At 41.0% G+C, this 17,195-nt stretch overlaps 2 protein-coding genes across 2 annotated transcripts; both read left to right on the top strand.

The window, feature by feature from the left end:
* Positions 1–1,130: 1,130 nt before the first annotated feature.
* Positions 1,131–9,367, top strand: LOC308160097 (carboxy-terminal domain RNA polymerase II polypeptide A small phosphatase 2-like). The gene is made up of 7 exons (XM_080533970.1): positions 1,131–1,474; positions 4,057–4,211; positions 5,686–5,787; positions 5,995–6,051; positions 6,732–6,824; positions 7,687–7,872; positions 8,102–9,367. Exons 1-7 carry the CDS (start codon positions 1,414–1,416, stop codon positions 8,225–8,227), a joined length of 780 nt encoding a protein of 259 aa, XP_080390096.1. The 5' UTR covers positions 1,131–1,413; the 3' UTR covers positions 8,228–9,367.
* A 1,894-nt stretch (positions 9,368–11,261) lies between these two features.
* LOC308161025 (putative Bax inhibitor 1) lies at positions 11,262–15,898 on the top strand. Its single transcript, XM_080534958.1, has 10 exons — positions 11,262–11,364; positions 12,081–12,174; positions 12,394–12,502; positions 12,635–12,755; positions 12,878–12,926; positions 13,083–13,180; positions 13,756–13,835; positions 13,960–14,060; positions 15,476–15,551; positions 15,762–15,898. Exons 2-10 carry the CDS (start codon positions 12,119–12,121, stop codon positions 15,783–15,785), a joined length of 714 nt encoding a protein of 237 aa, XP_080391084.1. The 5' UTR covers positions 11,262–11,364; positions 12,081–12,118; the 3' UTR covers positions 15,786–15,898.
* Positions 15,899–17,195: the final 1,297 nt, after the last annotated feature.

The following is a 17,195-nucleotide window of genomic DNA, read 5'->3' as shown; positions in this document are numbered from 1 at the left end:
GTTCTGTAAGCTCTGGGGTATGGGTGCTCTGAGGTATGGGTGCTCTGTGGTATGTCTAAACAGTCCCAGGACTTTTTCCCCCTGTCATACCACAAATCAGAATATGCAATGAAAGAACAAAACCAAATGGAAATGTGAAATGTTTTACACATTTGAACAAAGCAACAGCATCAACAAAATGAATGGCCTGGGGGGTATTCCATCAACGTCACTAAAGGAAAATCCAGGCCTATTTTTTATGGATTATTGATGGACTATTTCTTGCAAGATTGATCAAAATAAGCCCGGATTTTCCTTTAGCGACATTGATGGAATACCCCCCAGAACTGAACAAGATAAACATAATGTTATAACAACAATTTATTTTGATTTAATTAATGTATTAGGTAAACAATCTTATCTATTTGTTAATGCGTGTATCTCAAATTTAGAAGTTGGCCTAAAAGGTTGACATTTAGGCCAACTATAAATACATCAACAAAAAAAAGATTGGTTATTGATTGTTATTAACATCACAAGTATTGTATTGTTGTAACATCAACAACAACAACAACAATAATAATAATAATAATAATAATAATAAATAATAATAATGAAAACAACAATAACAACATAATGCGCTTTTGTTGTTATAGTTATTGTTGTTATTCTTTTTTACATGTTGTTCATTTATTGACTTAGCTCATAATGATTACCGTCATAAAATCATATTGGTCCTCTTGACTAGTGTCAAAACCAGCGCTGGAATGTTTCAGTGCGGAGCGTGGAGAAGAGAGAGGAATGCCTTTGCAACGCCCACTTTACAAACACCCAATCCGAAACAAGCAACGGTTTTAAGGCGCCCATGGAGTCCCAGCCGAAGAAAAACAATGCACCGAATAAAATCAAAACTGACATTTAAAATGAAAATCGTATTTCTAATCATTTTGGCTTTGGGTATGGTGGTCGACTAGTTAATCGGTGTTCTCGTTCTTAGCTTGCTAGAGCCTATTTGACGAGGTTGTTTATGTGTAGTAAGGGGAACTTGAAACCGCCCCCTTGCCCCATTTCCTAGGTTGTTTTCCTTCTTTCGCCTGGATTCTCCATGTTGTTGGAGCAAAAGTGAGGTCTTCACAGCGACAGGAAGGGGCCGTTCAGAAATGTACCAGCGATAAAGTAAACGGAGACGAGCAGCAGAGAGAATCGCAAATACGAAAACATCCAAGTGCCTTGCCCCTCCCATGTGGACAAGAGAAGAAGCGGGGAATAAAGAAACATTGTAACTGATGATGAATTGTAGCCTCATCCAGATTCTAACACAGCCGCAGATGACAGTTATCAAGGCAATAATTTAGTTACTTTTCAATATAACCTAATGAAGGCTTATCTGTGTGTGGGGATCGGATTGGATTTTGAGGGTTCTGTGCTTGTCAGATGGAAAGTTCTATCATCACTCAAGTGCAGAAAGAAGACATTCAATTGCCACCGAAAACAGGTAGGTTTTTCCCCCCGGTTCCTATTGTTTGTTCTGTTTAATAAACATGGGTCAATGGTCGCTTGATATCTGGGGAGGTTAAGGAAGTAGCAAATTCATGTTTTCAGTCGTAGTGTAAACATGTTACCAGTAGGTTCATTTGACAGCTCAATAACGTCGTGGTTATTGCGCGCGATATCTAGAGCGCTTGACGCTCTTTGTATGTAAACACTTTTCCATCGGATTTACCATTAATGAGTGTAGTAGGCCTACTGCATGTCACTGCGTGTCAATATTACCGTTGATTAAGATGCAAGCTCTGATGCAAATAACAATATTATATTTCCTGGAAATATAGCCTATGTCAACACCTGCAGGCATACACATTACATTTTAACTGCAAAATTATTTAGTTATTTCAAATATTTACACGTCGTTTACGTAATTACGAATTCCAGCTTGAAAAAAATAAAGCCATGGAAAATTATTCGAATAGACATTTGGAGGCCACTATAAACATTTTTAATCGATATTTCTTCACTATTACGCACGCGTTTGGCCAAACAACAACGGTTTAATATTGTTTAATGCTATTTCTATTAATTATGATGAGGCGCTGTCATTTATTGTCCTTTTACCTTACTTCACATTCAGTGATTGGTGAAATCAATTAACAAATGGGTAATTTCGCGGGTAAAATGTGGTCTTAACCAAATTATCCAGTATTTATCGTGTATCATATTTCCAGCTGTTACATGGCGCCGTTCGTACAGTAGCCTCCTACTATACGTATGATCACATCTGCCCCAGGCCGCCCTACAGTAGGCCTATGTGCTGTCTTGTTTTTGTTGAGACACGGGCAGATCAGCGCGCGGCCGTGGTACTACACTGTTCCACTGTTGTTGCGAAACATCACAGTGAACATTCATCAAGATGTAAAGATTGGCAGGTGTGCGAAATGTAATTCTCTTTGGGATGAACATTTTGGCTAAAACGGTCGCGAATGAAAGATGAGAAGCATAACCGTAGAAATGCCAGGTGCCGCGGTATTGACAGTGGAATGCACAAACACACCCCTCTGCACACGCCCTCCTTCTGCCGCCCATTGTAAGCGCGGTTTCAAAGATTCGTTGTTTGCGTGCTTTTGGCACTCATGTTTGAATTAAAGGGGATCGCTCGATGGTGCATTTTTAAGTCCTAGATTAAAAGCATCGAGCATCCTGTATCATATAAACAGAACTACGTCTGATTTTTTTTGTTGCTCAAGGCAAAAAGAGAGGGTTTGAACTGCCAGCAGAAAAGAAAAAACAATTAAAAGATAATTAGACTATTGTGTTTTTTATTAATTTTAGTATGGTGGCTTTCCTTCCCAACTCTGTAAAATAGATTTGGGAGTCCTATTCTCTCATGTTGATTTCCCCTCTTTGCCACTGGCATGTTATGTAACATTATCAATTATCTTTGTTTATGCACCCCAGTTATTGGTCCTATTGCAATTTATTTCCAACAATCCATTTTCTACGGGTTGCGGAGAAAAGTTGAATCTGTTTTTATCCCAGCAAACCATTCCCTTGTCCTCAGTTTCCTGTCGTCCAGGGAGAGGCTGTCTATTTTTTGTACATTTGCTGAATGGCCACACAAGGGTCCAGCAGTGTCCATTGTCTTTTACACTGTGATTATTAAGATCAGACTAGTGGCTGCAGAAGCTCTCCAAAGAAGATGAAAGTAGACAGGAAGACGGGAGGTGGAGTTATTGAGTTCATCTGAACCCAGAAGCACTTTGCAGTATTACATGATCAACATGTTGAATTGATTCAGATCTTAAACTGAACAACTTGATTTAACAATTATTGGACTCCCTCTAATGGTTAACAGTCATATGCACCAGTCATCCATGTGTAGTATATTAGAGTCTGCCAGCATTTGCATGTAGCATACATGCCTACATTAGCAGTGACATAGCTAAGCCTAGCCTAGCCTATACTAAGAAATAGATGCTATCTTAATAGATACACCTCTCAGAGGCGGAAGCTTAAAGTGACTGATCAAAGGATTGCGTGGAGAACTGAGGTGTGACTGCACTGCCTTGCTCAAGCTCAGAGGTCAGGGAGTGAAATGGTTGGAATGTTTTCTGTCTGTGTTTTTTGCTGCTTAAGGTACTGCTGCTGCTGAAAAGTGTGGGTTTTCCCGCCCTCTGAGATTATATAACGTGTACCAGCCATTTCCAGCAGCCTCATTAAAAACAGATTTCGTATGCAGGCTCAGGCGATGCCATATCCATGAAGAGGGATGCCTTTACCAGGGAGATCATTCTACACGTGTGCCATGCAATAACTGATGTCTTTCAAAGCAAATGGTTAACATTTCTTTCAAAGGAATGTTTTGATAAATGTAGCGATTCCCTGGCCTCATCCCTTTGCCTACCTGCCTTCCTAAGAGGCTTCATTGCAGTTCATTACAATGTGAGCATTTCATATGGAAGGACCTCTGCGTCATGTATGGTTGCATAATAGCATTTTGGGGAGCTAAGGACTTGGCTGTGTGTCCTATACTATAGGTACGTTTTGCATTAAAAAGTTGTTTTCCCTTTGTTCCCCCAACAGGGCAGGTGAGCAGGTCTTCTTCCCTGAAACAGCCCAGGAGCTGTAACATCTTCAAAGCACTATTCTGTTGCCTCCGAGCTCAGGATGGCCCCAAACCGCTACAACCTTCCCAAGATGCCTTGCTGGAGCCACAGGACAATGGGACAGTTGTCAAGGTAACATAATTTATTCTTCTCAGCATCTAAGCACTATTGTTGAACATGTATCCTACGAAGGGTGGTTTTTACTGTATTTCAACCAAATCTGCAAAGTAATGTATAAAATAAAGTTTAGAATTTAGTTGTGCTAGGATTTTAACCACTAAAACAAAACCCTCAAAAGAAATGGTTTTCCCCAAAGATTTTGTTGTTTGCATGTTTGAATTTCATTGGAGAATATGAGTTCATGTACCCTACAATCTAATCTGTTTATCAAAGCCTTGCCAACCTCTAACAACTGTAGTTCTTATGTCCAGCTTGCTATTTTACAACTGGTGCTTCCTCGTCACGTGTTTAACTACTCCAGCACAATTGCAGGAAGAGCATTTTCTCTACATAAGCTGTAAAGTACACCGTAGATTAGATAGCCTTCCCATCTGGGGAAAAAACATTTCCCCTTTGAAAATGTGTGGATTATAGCCCCGTAGTCTCTCTCTTGAGGTTGTAACCGCGTAATGATGAAACAATTACTACTGCACCTGTTGGGAACATCTTACGCTAAAACTATGACTGTTCGTGGGTACAAAATACTTCATTGTTCCATTTTGATCTCCTTAGATGATAAAGAAAGCAGAGCGACCTACAATATTATGGAGCGAACAGCGGGATAGAGTCGCTTGCCCTAAGTGGGTATCGAACTCACGACCTACCACTTATAAAATGGCCACTAGCTACAACACCAAGAGAGTTAACTGCTAACAGGCCTTATACAGAGTCGTTCAATAGTAAGCAGATAGGTGTAGACAATCTACAGAGAATAGATGGGCCTGGTACGGCTGATATGGAGAGAGACATTAAAAGCTGTTAGCTACTGGCTAGCATAGTGAATGTGTCAGTTGGTGTTTGGATCTATAGAGCCGTCCGTGTAAGCTAGCACCTTAATGAGATGCCATGTTTGTTCCCACCACCAAGTGTCCTCCAGCCACTGGAACAATCAGGAAGCTGCATCTGGGAAGCCTGGCTGGCTATTGTCTGTCTGAATCTGAAGTGAATCTAATTGAACCACTGAGCCTATGGCGGTGTTTTATACTCTGGATTGCTGCACTAGCAATACATGTATATATCATCAAAGAACACGTTGGCGTTGTTGTTCACTGTAAGTCACTGTATTCCTGTCCTAGTTTCCTTTCCTAGTTTAAAACCCTTTCATAATCAGATTTTTAAACATTTAAGTGTCAGCTAAAGGTAATTTGCTGTCAACTACCCAACTGTAGGTGATGAATTGCGGAATTCAGGAATTGTAACAAGAAATATCACAATCATAGTTACCTGTACTTGCCTGTACAGATTTTGGAAATGCTGATTAGCAGATATTATCCAGAAATGGCATTGTCAGTGCATGTAGACTGGGGCACTGTAGTTCTATTGATGAAGCAGTAGGAAAAGTAAAAAGGTGAGTAGTGACCCTGTACTCCTGTCTCCACTACCACAGTTCTCAGGGCCCAGTCTGCTGCCCGAGGTGACAGCTGAGGACCAGGGGAAGATATGCGTGGTCATAGACCTGGATGAGACGTTAGTGCATAGCTCCTTCAAGGTAAAGTACCGCTATTCCACTCACGACACTGTATGGGTATTCATTTATCAGAGCTATTAGAGGAAATCCCATCAAGTTAATAGTACTTTGTTTTTGTATATATATATATATAATATATGTTTATGGAAGGGTTAATAGTGTAGTTCCTAGTGTTTTTATGTTATGTAATTGCATGTGAATGAACATTGTTAACCGTTCTCTCCACAGCCTATTAGTAATGCAGATTTCATTGTGCCTGTGGAGATTGAGGGGACCACACACCAGGTAATATCTCTTAAAACTGTGCGTGTGTGTGTGTGCATGTGTGCCTGTGCATGCGTTTGTGTGGGTGCGCAAGGGAGTGAGTGAGTGTGCATGTGTGGTTGTGGATGAGAATAGGTTGGTATTTACGCTGAAGAGTTCACAGGGTTTGCTGAACTGAAATGGGATGGGTCTTCAAGGTTTGTTATGGGCATAAAGGGCCCTCTACTGGACAAAAGTAAAATTGCACAGTAAAAGGAAGTGTAAGCATTGACCAGGAAACGCGTCAATGCATCTTTAGTCTGCTGGCCTTGAATTAGTAATGCAATATTTAAATTTGAGAATAAGTGGAACAGAAATTGCTTACCATTTCAGCGCAATGCACCAGACGTAATAATTTATAAGAGTTTTATTGTACTCTCTTCATACAGGAAGATAATGCACTTTAACTGCCGGATGTGATTCTGTGTGCTTTCAGGGGCTCTTCTTCATAGGCCTCTGCCTGGTTCAAGTAATCCAGGATAGGCTGGTTAACACCTGCACGGCCTGTTCTTGATTACTTGTTTCAGGAACCGGCCGCTAGCAGCTGAGACGGACATAGTAACAAGCCCCCTGTCATGTGGAGTAAACAAGTAGGACTTAGGAGGAGGAGTGAATGTCGTCTTTCAGATGAAACATGTTGACACTAGGCGGTTTGTTTCCAGGTGTATGTGCTGAAGAGGCCGTACGTGGACGAGTTCCTGCGGCGAATGGGAGAGCTGTTTGAGTGTGTGCTTTTCACTGCCAGTCTCGCCAAGGTAACCTGGAGTAAAGCCTTTAATAAAACTATGTCTGTCATCACATTGTCTTTATTTGTATGTTTTTTCTAGACAATTCATGAAAAGCTCATTTAAAGTCTGAATCCCTCCCCCCCCCCTCCAACTATAGTCTCTATCCCCAACAGTAGTCACTGTCAACCTGCTTCATGTGCGCATGTATGTGTGTGTGTGTATATACACTCACGAAACACTTTATTAGGAACACTATACTAATACTGGGTAGGGCCTCCCTTTGCTCTCAGGCTCAATTCTTTGTGGCATTCCACAAGACGTTGGAAACATTCCTTCGAGATTCCGGTCCATGATGACATGATTGCATCACGCAATTCGTGCAGATTTCTCAGGTGCACTTTCATGCTGTGAATCTCCCGATCTACCACATCCCAAAGGCGTTTTATTGGATTCAGATCCGGTGATCTTTGCCATGTCCATGAAACCAGTTTGAGACGACTTTTGCTTTGTGACATAATGCGTTATCATGCTGGAAGTAGCCATTAGAAGATGGGTGGATTGTGGCCATGAAGGGATACACATGGTCAGCAACAATACTCAAATAGGCTGTGGCATTCAGGACATGATTGATTGGTATTAACAGGCCCAAAGTGTTCCAAGAAAACATTCCCCACACCATGACACCACCTGAATGAATGAGATGGTGTACAGGTGTTCCTAATAAAGTGTTACAGTGAGTGTATACCTAGTTATTAGTACCTTGGCTGTGTTGGTGCTGACCTTAGACCAAATCCAAAATCCTCTCCACCTCCCCCTCTGCTCTTGCCCCTTCGCCTTCTCCTCGATTCCCTTATCCCTGTCCTCCTCCCTCTTCCATGGCCTCCGTTAGTACGCAGATCCAGTGACAGACCTGTTGGATCAGTGCGGGATCTTCCGGACCCGGTTGTTCCGGGAATCCTGTGTTTACCATCAGGGCTGCTACGTCAAAGACCTGAGCAGACTGGGCCGTGAGCTCCACAAGACCCTGATCCTGGACAACTCTCCTGCCTCTTACATCTTTCACCCAGAGAACGCTGTGAGTTTTCATTCCTCTTGTGAATTGAGGATTCAAAAATGATTGCTACCGTGATTATACTTTTGGTCATGTTTTATGCTGAATGTGATTACGATCACTACTGTCTAATAGCACTGTTATACATCTACATGCACATACTATGTATAGAATCTACAGATTGTTATGTATGTTATACAGTGAGTGCTAAGCCTTAGTAAGAGAGTAAGTGGTTGTCGTGTCGTTTCCTCAGGTTCCTGTGGTGTCCTGGTTTGATGATGTGGAGGATGCAGAGCTGCTCAACCTGCTGCCCGTGTTTGAGGATCTGAGTCAGGCCGAGGACGTCTATGCTAGGCTGGACCAGCTACGCGCTCCGTGACCCACGACAGGGAAACCTGGACCCTGCTCTCTCCCTGCACCCCCCCCCCCCCACACACACACATACACACACACCTAGCCCAGAACATGGTCACACACAAAGACACATGTGGTGTCTGATGAAGGCAAGAAAAGCAATCTGAGGACTCTCTGAACCTGGAGGTCTCTCTGGGACATTACTGTCTACCACTGTCTGTCTGACAGCTCTGAGTAAGAACCATAGAGATTGATCTGCTCTGTTCTATCTCTATGGTCACAGCCTACAATCACTCCAGTGAATATGAATAAAGAGGTTATTGTTGCCAAAGAAGCCTGGCTGGCCTGACATGACTCAGGACATTACTGTATCATTGTGCCTTAACGAAAAAAAGAACAAATAATTACATCAGCAAATCTTTATTTTAGACATGTGTTTTTGTAAGAATTCTCATTGTAATGTTTTTAACAGTTTTCCTTTGAATTTATTAGGTTAACATGGTTCTTCTCACTATGCAATCTACTTCTGTGATTAAAAACCACTGTGCTATATGTTACGGGTCATAATCTTATGCAGAATGCCAACATGATGTCTGTTTACCTGTACTGTATACAGCATAGTATGACCATCCAGTATATCCTCATATACTTTCTTTATGCCTGATATATAGTTATGTAAACATTAGTGTTATATACTCTAAATGGGGAAAAAAAGTCAAGTCAAGAATCTTGCCATTTTTAAGAGCTTAAAATAATGACAGATATACTCTCAAATGTGTGACCGAGCATCATTATGTCAAGATTTTACTGAATACCTGTTTACCTGAATTAATGCATTGACATCAAGTGTTGTTTGATTAGTTGTATAAAGAGTGAGTAAAAAGTATTGGGACCAAACTCTTCAACCTGAATTGCTGTATGGTCACTTGAATGCAGACACACTGGAAACCATGATGGTAGGCGACTCAGCACAAGTATAGAGTGTCTTTTAGACAATTTGGTCCTAACACATTTATTACTCTGTTTTTCTTTTAATACTAAATGACAAAACTTGCACTTGTTGGTTTTTAAACTGTACATAGACGTGACAACTGTGCCTTTCCTATCCGGATGAGAAAGTATGTGCTGCCTATGCAGAAACACGCATACTCCTCCATGCTGAAAGTATGACATACTCTGTAGTAAATCAAGTTGTGGTGGTGGTACTCATTATGCTGAATTAAAAAGTCACCTAAATAGACATTTTTCTTTTTACAATCTGTATTATTTTGTTTACTTATTGGTTAATGCATATACATGCATCTTACATCTTATTAATGCACTGAAGAGCATGAATTACAGTAGTTAGGCTGCATTCTGCTCCATAATAGCACCCCTTTTGGACCTTGTACTCAAACCCTTGGTTTTGTTTCAAAGTGCCGTCTGCCTTCCTGGCATCTTTTCGTCAAAACATGGTGCCAAGACCAACAGTAGATGATGCTAGGTTGGTTGATGATGGTACAGATTAAGTCCAATGGTAATTTGATTCTGTCAGTCGACCTGGTGGAGTTGGCACAACATTTCTGGGGCCAAGGAACTGGGAACAGGAGTTGACACTTGAAAATGGATGGAGCTCCGCCTCCTTGGTGACCACGTGACCTGCACTATCAAGGCCATGGCCTAGTAGTCAGTTGGAAGGATGATGGGGCAGTCTGTGATGGGACAACGAACCCTTTTGCTTGATAAGTCCCAGATATCCGACAGGGAGCGCAGGGATATCCTGGATGGCCCCAACGACCGAGCTGGGTTGCCCAGGATGACCTGAAGTTCAGATCCAAGTTGGCAAAATTCAATTAGTGGTTTTATGAGTACAATCAAGCTTAGTTTTTGTATGTATTATGCTTGAGTTTTGTTTTGTTGAGTGCATGTTGACCACTTAACCATTTCAAATGAATGTTTACAATAATGAAAACCCTGCGACATACCAGCGTCATCTCCAGGGGGTGTACTTGTACCTCAATCTGTCTCATGCTAAGGAAACAGGAGATAGGCTCCTGCTCCTATGGGCCATTAGGCTCGAGAACCATCATCATCTGGTTCCCCGCTGCAGCGGCCAAGGACAAGGCCAAGCTGCAGCGGGTGATACGCTCGGCGGAGAGGGTGATTGGCTGCCCTTTGCCCCCCCTTGAGGCCCTGTTTAAAAGTAGGGCTTTGGGGAGGGCCAGGAAGATCATGGGCACACCCAGGACACGGTCTCTTCGCCCCGCTCCCCTCAAGCAGGTAAAAAAAACAAAAACAAAAACTGTGAAGGCCCGACATGCACACAGCTTTTCCCCCACAGCCATCCGGCTCCTAAATGCCGCTGCCCCCCCCACTGACCTGACCCCTATCTATCTATCTACCCTCCCTCCACCCCCACCCAGAGAGCTTTGGACTGTCTGGATATGAACACTTGAACACTTGATCTCTGCACTTTATATTTATATTAATTATGACTCTTGCACTATGATGTTGGTTTGCACTGTCTTGTCCTGTCTTGCACCTGTCCTGCTGTAAACCGTGCTCCACTGTCCCAAACCAAATTCCTAACATGTTTACATGTCATGGCAATAAAGTCTTCTGATTCTGATTCTGATTCTGATTCTGATTCTCAAGGCTACTTACTTAATAATGAAAAAACAAAGGTTGTTGATATTGATTTGAAGTCAATAGCTCTTTCAGTATTGTAGCCACCAAAATAAGCAGAAATCAGTTGTATAACTCCAATCCAAACTCTAAGTTTACTCATTTGTAAATACATGTAACGTGATTGATTGCAAAATGTATGCATTTTGGAGTCAACTGTGAAAAGTTGCTGAAATAAAAGTTGATTATATTTTCTGCTGGTGTATGTGTCCTTTATGTAAGAGAGATTGTGTAATTTGATAGTAGATAGGCAAAAATGCTTTTGAACATCTCATAAACCAATGAACTCTCAGTGGAGGAGCAAGATCAAAATGATTTTTATTTGTATTTGTATGTTTTTGTTTTGCACTGAAGGCGTTGCCTTGCTGACGTCACTACGTCGTCAACCACTAAATGACACGTACAGTTTGCAAACAACAAAGTGGTGAAGCAGGAAGAGAACCGAAACGTTTTTTGGGGAAAGACCAGAAGAAAAATTGCAATAGCAGTTCGTTTGTGGTAACTATATACTTTGCATCTCGCTTTGTTTGTCATACACATCTGTTTACTAATCTGTTTACAAATGAACTCGGCGAACGACGTTCCCGTAGCCGTTTAGCCAAGCTAGCCAGCTGTCAAATCAATCTCGCCTGTCTGGCAACTTACTAGCCTGGACCTAAACTACAAACACTTACTAGAAATGCCCTTAAAGGACCAACCCGATAGTTCTCGATGTTTAGTAGTAGGAGCTAGTTGGTAAGGTTAAGAATCTTACTAAGATCCGCGTGTTTATGTTGTGTTATTGTAAGCCATCTTGCCAAGGCAAGGCTTTCACTTTTAAAGTTGTATACTAGTTCGGCAGCCCGGCTCACCGAGCCACAACTGGCCAGCTTGCAGTGCAACTAGATACATTCACCAGTTAGACGTCGTGAATGTAATTTTAGTGTCATGTCATCCCCGTTTAACCATATCCTAATTTGAAGATTTGGAAGGAAGCCTGTTCCTGATATCTGATTCAAATGGAGTCAACGCCCACTTTGTTCTTCTCACTTTGACTTCTCTTTCATGACCAACAATCAGCGGTTTTAATAAAGGTAGAGTTGGAATAGGCTCGTCTTACTTACTCAGAAAACCTCTATGAGGTTGTTAGGTATGTGTGTACCTGTCTTACTGATATTACATTTCTTCCATTGATTGAATCCTCAATAATGTATTCATCATCACCTGTTTTTTAGACCACAAGATCTGTGAAGATCTCAACATCTCACTCAACATGAACGTGTTTGACCGCAGCATCAATTTGGATGCCCTCCTCAAGTTCTCCCAAATGTTCGTAAGCAGTTTGTCATGTGTTATATTGTTATTGTTCTGATTCTTGCCTGCAGTAAAGAAGACTACAGGGGTTTTGCATTTGACTGTGTAAATGTTATCTTGCTGTGTTCACAGAATGCAAATGATGTACATTCCAATCCTACTGCACAATGCAGGTTGTACATACCCCTTAAAGTTGTTTTCTCACATGGTTGACCTTATATTTTTTTTCTCCAGCTCACACTCTACCAAGTTGCACCTGAAGAATGTGTACTCCAGTCTGGCAGTGTGCATGTTTGTGGCTGCAGCAGGTTCCTATGTCCATGTTGTGACTCGCCTGTTTCAAGTAAGCATTAGGCACCATAACATTCCATTCTGCCTCGCTGGTTGGACATGGGTTATGCAGTGACAAACAGAGTTAGTCGATGGTAACACTTTGACAAACCAATTATATTTTATTTTTCTGTCAATCCCACAGGGGGGTTTGCTGTCTCTTCTGGGCTCCCTGGGCATGATGGCTTGGTTGGCGATGACACCACACAACTCCGAGACAGAGAAGAAGAGACTGGCTATCCTCTCTGGGTTTGCTTTCTTCACAGGTAAACTGCTCAGGGCGTTGGACAGCAATGTTATGCTTCCTCTTGTCTAAAATGACAATAACTTGGTGAAGTGAGACTGACTTCTCTGTACCTCCTAATGTAACCATTCGTCTCTCCACCAGGTGTTGGTCTCGGGCCTGCTATGGACTTTGTCATCGCCATTAATCCAAGGTAGAGTATTTATGTGTTACTGAACACTGTTGAACAATGAAACCGTGCTTTATATACTCTAACATAGATCAAAGGATACAGTACATGAAATCTATTCAGAATGAAAAAGGACTTTTGTCTTATAACAGTGTTGCTTGTGCTCTGGTGTCTCCCCAGCATCATTGTGACAGCCTTCCTCAGCACCTCCATCATCTTCCTCTGCTTCACTCTCAGTGCCCTCTATGCCCAGCGCAGGAGCTACCTCTTCTTGGGAGGTACACATATCACCCTGTACTGTGTACACAGTTCAGAGCCAAATCAAATACTTGAGGAGTGCTTGTTTCAGATTAGATTCAACCTTTTGAATGAATGAATGGTCTTTATTGTCATTGCTATAGTACAGGTACCAAACAACGACATTTTGTTGTTTTTTGTCATTGCACAGAGTACAACGAAATGTATTTCTTGCTCTAGGCACAGGGTCAGCCATAGTCAGCGCCTCTGGAGCAATTAGGGGTTAAGTGTCTTGCTCAATGGCACATCGGCAGTGGTAGGTAGTGGTAGTGGCAACCCTTCAGTCACCAGCTCCCTCCTAAGGCGGGGATCGAACCAGCAACCTTCTGATTGCTAGCTGGCCTTTCTAACTCTCTTTTGAGACTATTCCAGTGCTTCCATTGTGAAGAAATCAAAAGAAATCAAGCATGCAAAATATTAAAATGTGCATTTGCCCCAAGTCTGACACAATTCAGGACATCAAATTGCCAACGTGACCTCTTTATTGGTTATGTTACTGTATCTAAGCTGTAGTGAAGCATACAATCATTCAATATGTTTTCCTTTGTCATCTCAGGGACTCTGATGTCTGGGTTGTCCATCTTGTTCCTGGTGTCCGTGGTTAACATGTTCTTTGGATCCGTGATGCTTTTCAAGGTCAGCAAAACATCTTGATGATGGTGAACTAACTCCATACATGAGTTGGAAGGTGTTTAATGTCTCTGTGTAGGTGCTATGCCTTATTACACCGGTCTAATGTCTTTCTTCTCTTCACCAACAGGCTCACATGTACCTTGGGCTTGTCATCATGTGTGGATTTGTTCTGTTCGACACCCAGCTCATCATCGAGAAAGCAGAGAATGGAGACAAGGACTACATCTGGTGAGGCTTTGCATAGTCAAAATGCTAAGCCAGGGGTCGGCAATTAGGTTTGGCCTCGGGCCACATTTTTTTTGAGCCACTAGATGGCGGGCCCGAACATAATCAAAGGCTAATTTAAGTAATTGATTGTTTAAAAATGTGACACGTTCTAATGCTTTGACTTTTCTTTCGACTGTACACATCGCTAGTCAACTAACAGCTTGTTTTGTGAACCTGCTAACAATGTAAAGTAGTGTTCTAGTTAACTAGGTAGCTGTCCAATCCATTATGTTGCAGTATTTTGGCTTGACTAGCGAGTTTGTGTTGTGATTCTCAACAACGTTGAAACGTAGTTTCACACTTTTCCATATTTTTGAATAATAAATGTGTGGACTGACGATGTAGCGTAGCCTAACTTATTCTAATAATTATGTAACATAGTTTCATTCTGATAATTATTCCCCCCTCCTCCCAGACAAGGTCACATTATTATTATTGGATTGGTTGTTTGCGTGCCGGGTGAAGTTAGCCAAACATTTAACATGCTAGCAAGAGAAACATAATGTCACTCTCCAAAGGTCTAAAGAGGAAAGTTGACGGTGGCATTTAAAGAGGAATGGACAGCGAACTATATGTCCATCCTACCTGGTTTCATCAATGCAAAGCCGTTGTGAGAGACATTTTCCGTGCTCACAATGTTCCCTTTCTATACATGCGAGTCGTCCTTTTCGTCAATGAATGCGATAAAGACGCACGAGAGGAATCGATGGACGCATAAACATACAAATAAACTGCCTGCGGATTAAAGTGACGTCAATATCACCAGATATCAAGCAAATACTGACCGATGGGAGATGCTTTTTGTTTGCGCCGATTTTGTTTTCAATGTTTTTCAGAAAATTAAACAGAATTTGCGTTGTTACTGTTCATATGTGTGTTGCAGTCACATATACGTAAACATTACGTTTGAATGGCTTACTGAGCTCGTGTTATTTTGTTCAAACCACACACGGTATGTCGGCTATTTCAGCACCGTGACGCGTTGTCCACCTGCTTATGATTCACTCTGAGGGGTTCAGCGTCAGTGCGCTTCGGTGCACCTTGCTGCCTGATTGTCTGTCCCTGTGTCATTCACTCTCAACATGGATAAAAGTACAATAAGCATTATTCAGGTGGAGTTCGATTCTCTATTCGGACATTATAGGCGCTATATGTGGGACTGTCGGTCCGATATTATTATTTAAAAAAAAAAAAAAAAAAAAAGTGGATTCTCAAAATAATCTGCTGGGCCAAATATTATTGGTGACGGGCCAGCAATGGCCCACGGGCCGCCTATTGCCGACCCCTGTGCTAAGCTGTTGCTTATCTCTTGCTAATGCATTTGAATGAAAAATAATTGTCATTCAATGAAGCAAATATTTTTCTGTATTTTAAAGGCACTGCGTGGACCTGTTCCTTGACTTTGTGACCATCTTCAGGAAACTCATGATTATTCTTGCCATGAATGACAAGGTAATGTCTGGCTTTATGTAATAGTATTGAATTATCTTTTTCTTTTTACCCTCAACAATATGGCTCTCCGTCTGTTGAATGATGTTGTATGACAAAGCTCAGTTGAAGAAGTGAAGTCTCACTTTTAGAAGGGACTCCCCCAAAGAGGGAAGAGTCATCTAACTTTACAATTATGATGTAACTCTCCATTATGTTCTTCTATATTTTCAGGACAAGAAGAGAGAAAAGAAGTAGATGGAAGAAATGTGACGTTTCAAATTAAAAAACAATCTGTGATGATGCACAGTATCTGCAATGCTGTTGGTGCTGTCATTTTTTGTAATTGTTTCTTAAAAGGTTAACTGCTATACAGTCTTTATTTTCATTTAATTGATCTGATTTGGTTAGCAAAACGGTTGATATTGTAAGATTGTGTGGTAGACTGATGCTGCAGTGATGATGCTTTGCCTCTAGGGGGAGGTGTTGTACTAAGAGGTTCGCCCGTATTCTCCAAATAATGTTTGTGCCATAGTGAAAGACTAATACATTAGGATTCTTTGGCAGGTTATCTGCAATTTTGAGATTAATAATTTTGTTTTATTTTAAGTTATAATATTTTGATTAATTGTCTACTATGTTAGTCAAATATTTCTTTAATGAAGAGTGTGTACAGATAACTTGGCCTGTTATGTCATTATCACAACTTCCCTTTAAGATTTTCCTTTTGTTATTATTTACTCTTACAGATGTGGCATTGACAAACATTCTAAAAGCAAGATTGTTATGGTCAATTGTTTTGAAAAGAACCATGTAAAACAGTCTCTTGATACTGATTTGGTGACGCATCTGACCTCCCATGACCCCATAGAAGATTTCCAAGTGCACTTTATGGTTAGATTGTTGGACTTGAGCACTATGAGTACTGGTCACCATTACCTGCTCTCGTTTCCTTACACAACCCGAAGAAGACACCAGCCTATGTGTTCAGAAATTGAAGGCCACTCCCATTCTGTGAAACCCACACCATCTGTACATTTATTTGAGGTATTTTCCATAGGACCTGTATTTGTATATTGATCAACATTTGCCAAATGATGTTGATACTTCCCTTCATTTTGGAACATCTGTATACTGTGAAAAGAGTTTATTTTACTGGTGTAATAAGGATAAACTAATCATTTGATACATTTGTCCAAATAAAATTGTTGAAAGTGATCAACGGAACAATGTTTGTGTTCAGTCTCTTAATTTGCAGTCCTGACATGCAGCCAGTGCAGATAAACATGTTTAATGTGCAGCTACATGGTATAGAAGCTAGAAGCTAGAAGCTATATTATTGGATTTATTTGGGCTTTGAAAGGATGCAACACACAAGAATTATAACGCAAAATTTCTAATTTTAATCAGAAAGTTGAAATCCTGGCAGACATCCTCAGCTAAATAGACAACAGAGCCATTGTGACATACAGAGATCAACATAATCTACTTTAGCCAGGTGACTGAATTTTCACAGAGATTACAAAAAGATGACAATTGCAAATGATGTACAGTTCATTTAGCATAAGATAAATAAATAATAGAAATACATATTCATAAGACAATAGTGTAGCCATTTCTCTTTTTTATGATATTATTGCTGGTATATATTACCTTCAAAGTATTATG

Source organism: Nansenia antarctica (genome assembly GCF_963989245.1).
Source record: "Nansenia antarctica genome assembly, chromosome: 6".
NCBI classification, from domain to species: domain Eukaryota; kingdom Metazoa; phylum Chordata; class Actinopteri; order Argentiniformes; family Microstomatidae; genus Nansenia; species Nansenia antarctica.
The sequence above is the reverse complement of the archived record's forward strand: the minus strand, read 5'-3'. Positions and strand labels throughout refer to the sequence as shown.

Bases quoted from the DNA above. Each gene is read 5' to 3' on its own strand.
- LOC308160097 (XM_080533970.1), top strand. From the start codon at position 1,414: ATGGAAAGTTCTATCATCACTCAAGTGCAGAAAGAAGACATTCAATTG. The intron at 5,788-5,994 runs GTAAAGTACCGC...TTCTCTCCACAG, and splicing joins TAGTGCATAGCTCCTTCAAG to CCTATTAGTAATGCAGATTT. The intron at 6,052-6,731 runs GTAATATCTCTT...GTTTGTTTCCAG, and splicing joins TTGAGGGGACCACACACCAG to GTGTATGTGCTGAAGAGGCC.
- LOC308161025 (XM_080534958.1), top strand. From the start codon at position 12,119: ATGAACGTGTTTGACCGCAGCATCAATTTGGATGCCCTCCTCAAGTTC. The intron at 12,503-12,634 runs GTAAGCATTAGG...TCAATCCCACAG, and splicing joins TTGTGACTCGCCTGTTTCAA to GGGGGTTTGCTGTCTCTTCT. The intron at 12,927-13,082 runs GTAGAGTATTTA...GTGTCTCCCCAG, and splicing joins GTCATCGCCATTAATCCAAG to CATCATTGTGACAGCCTTCC.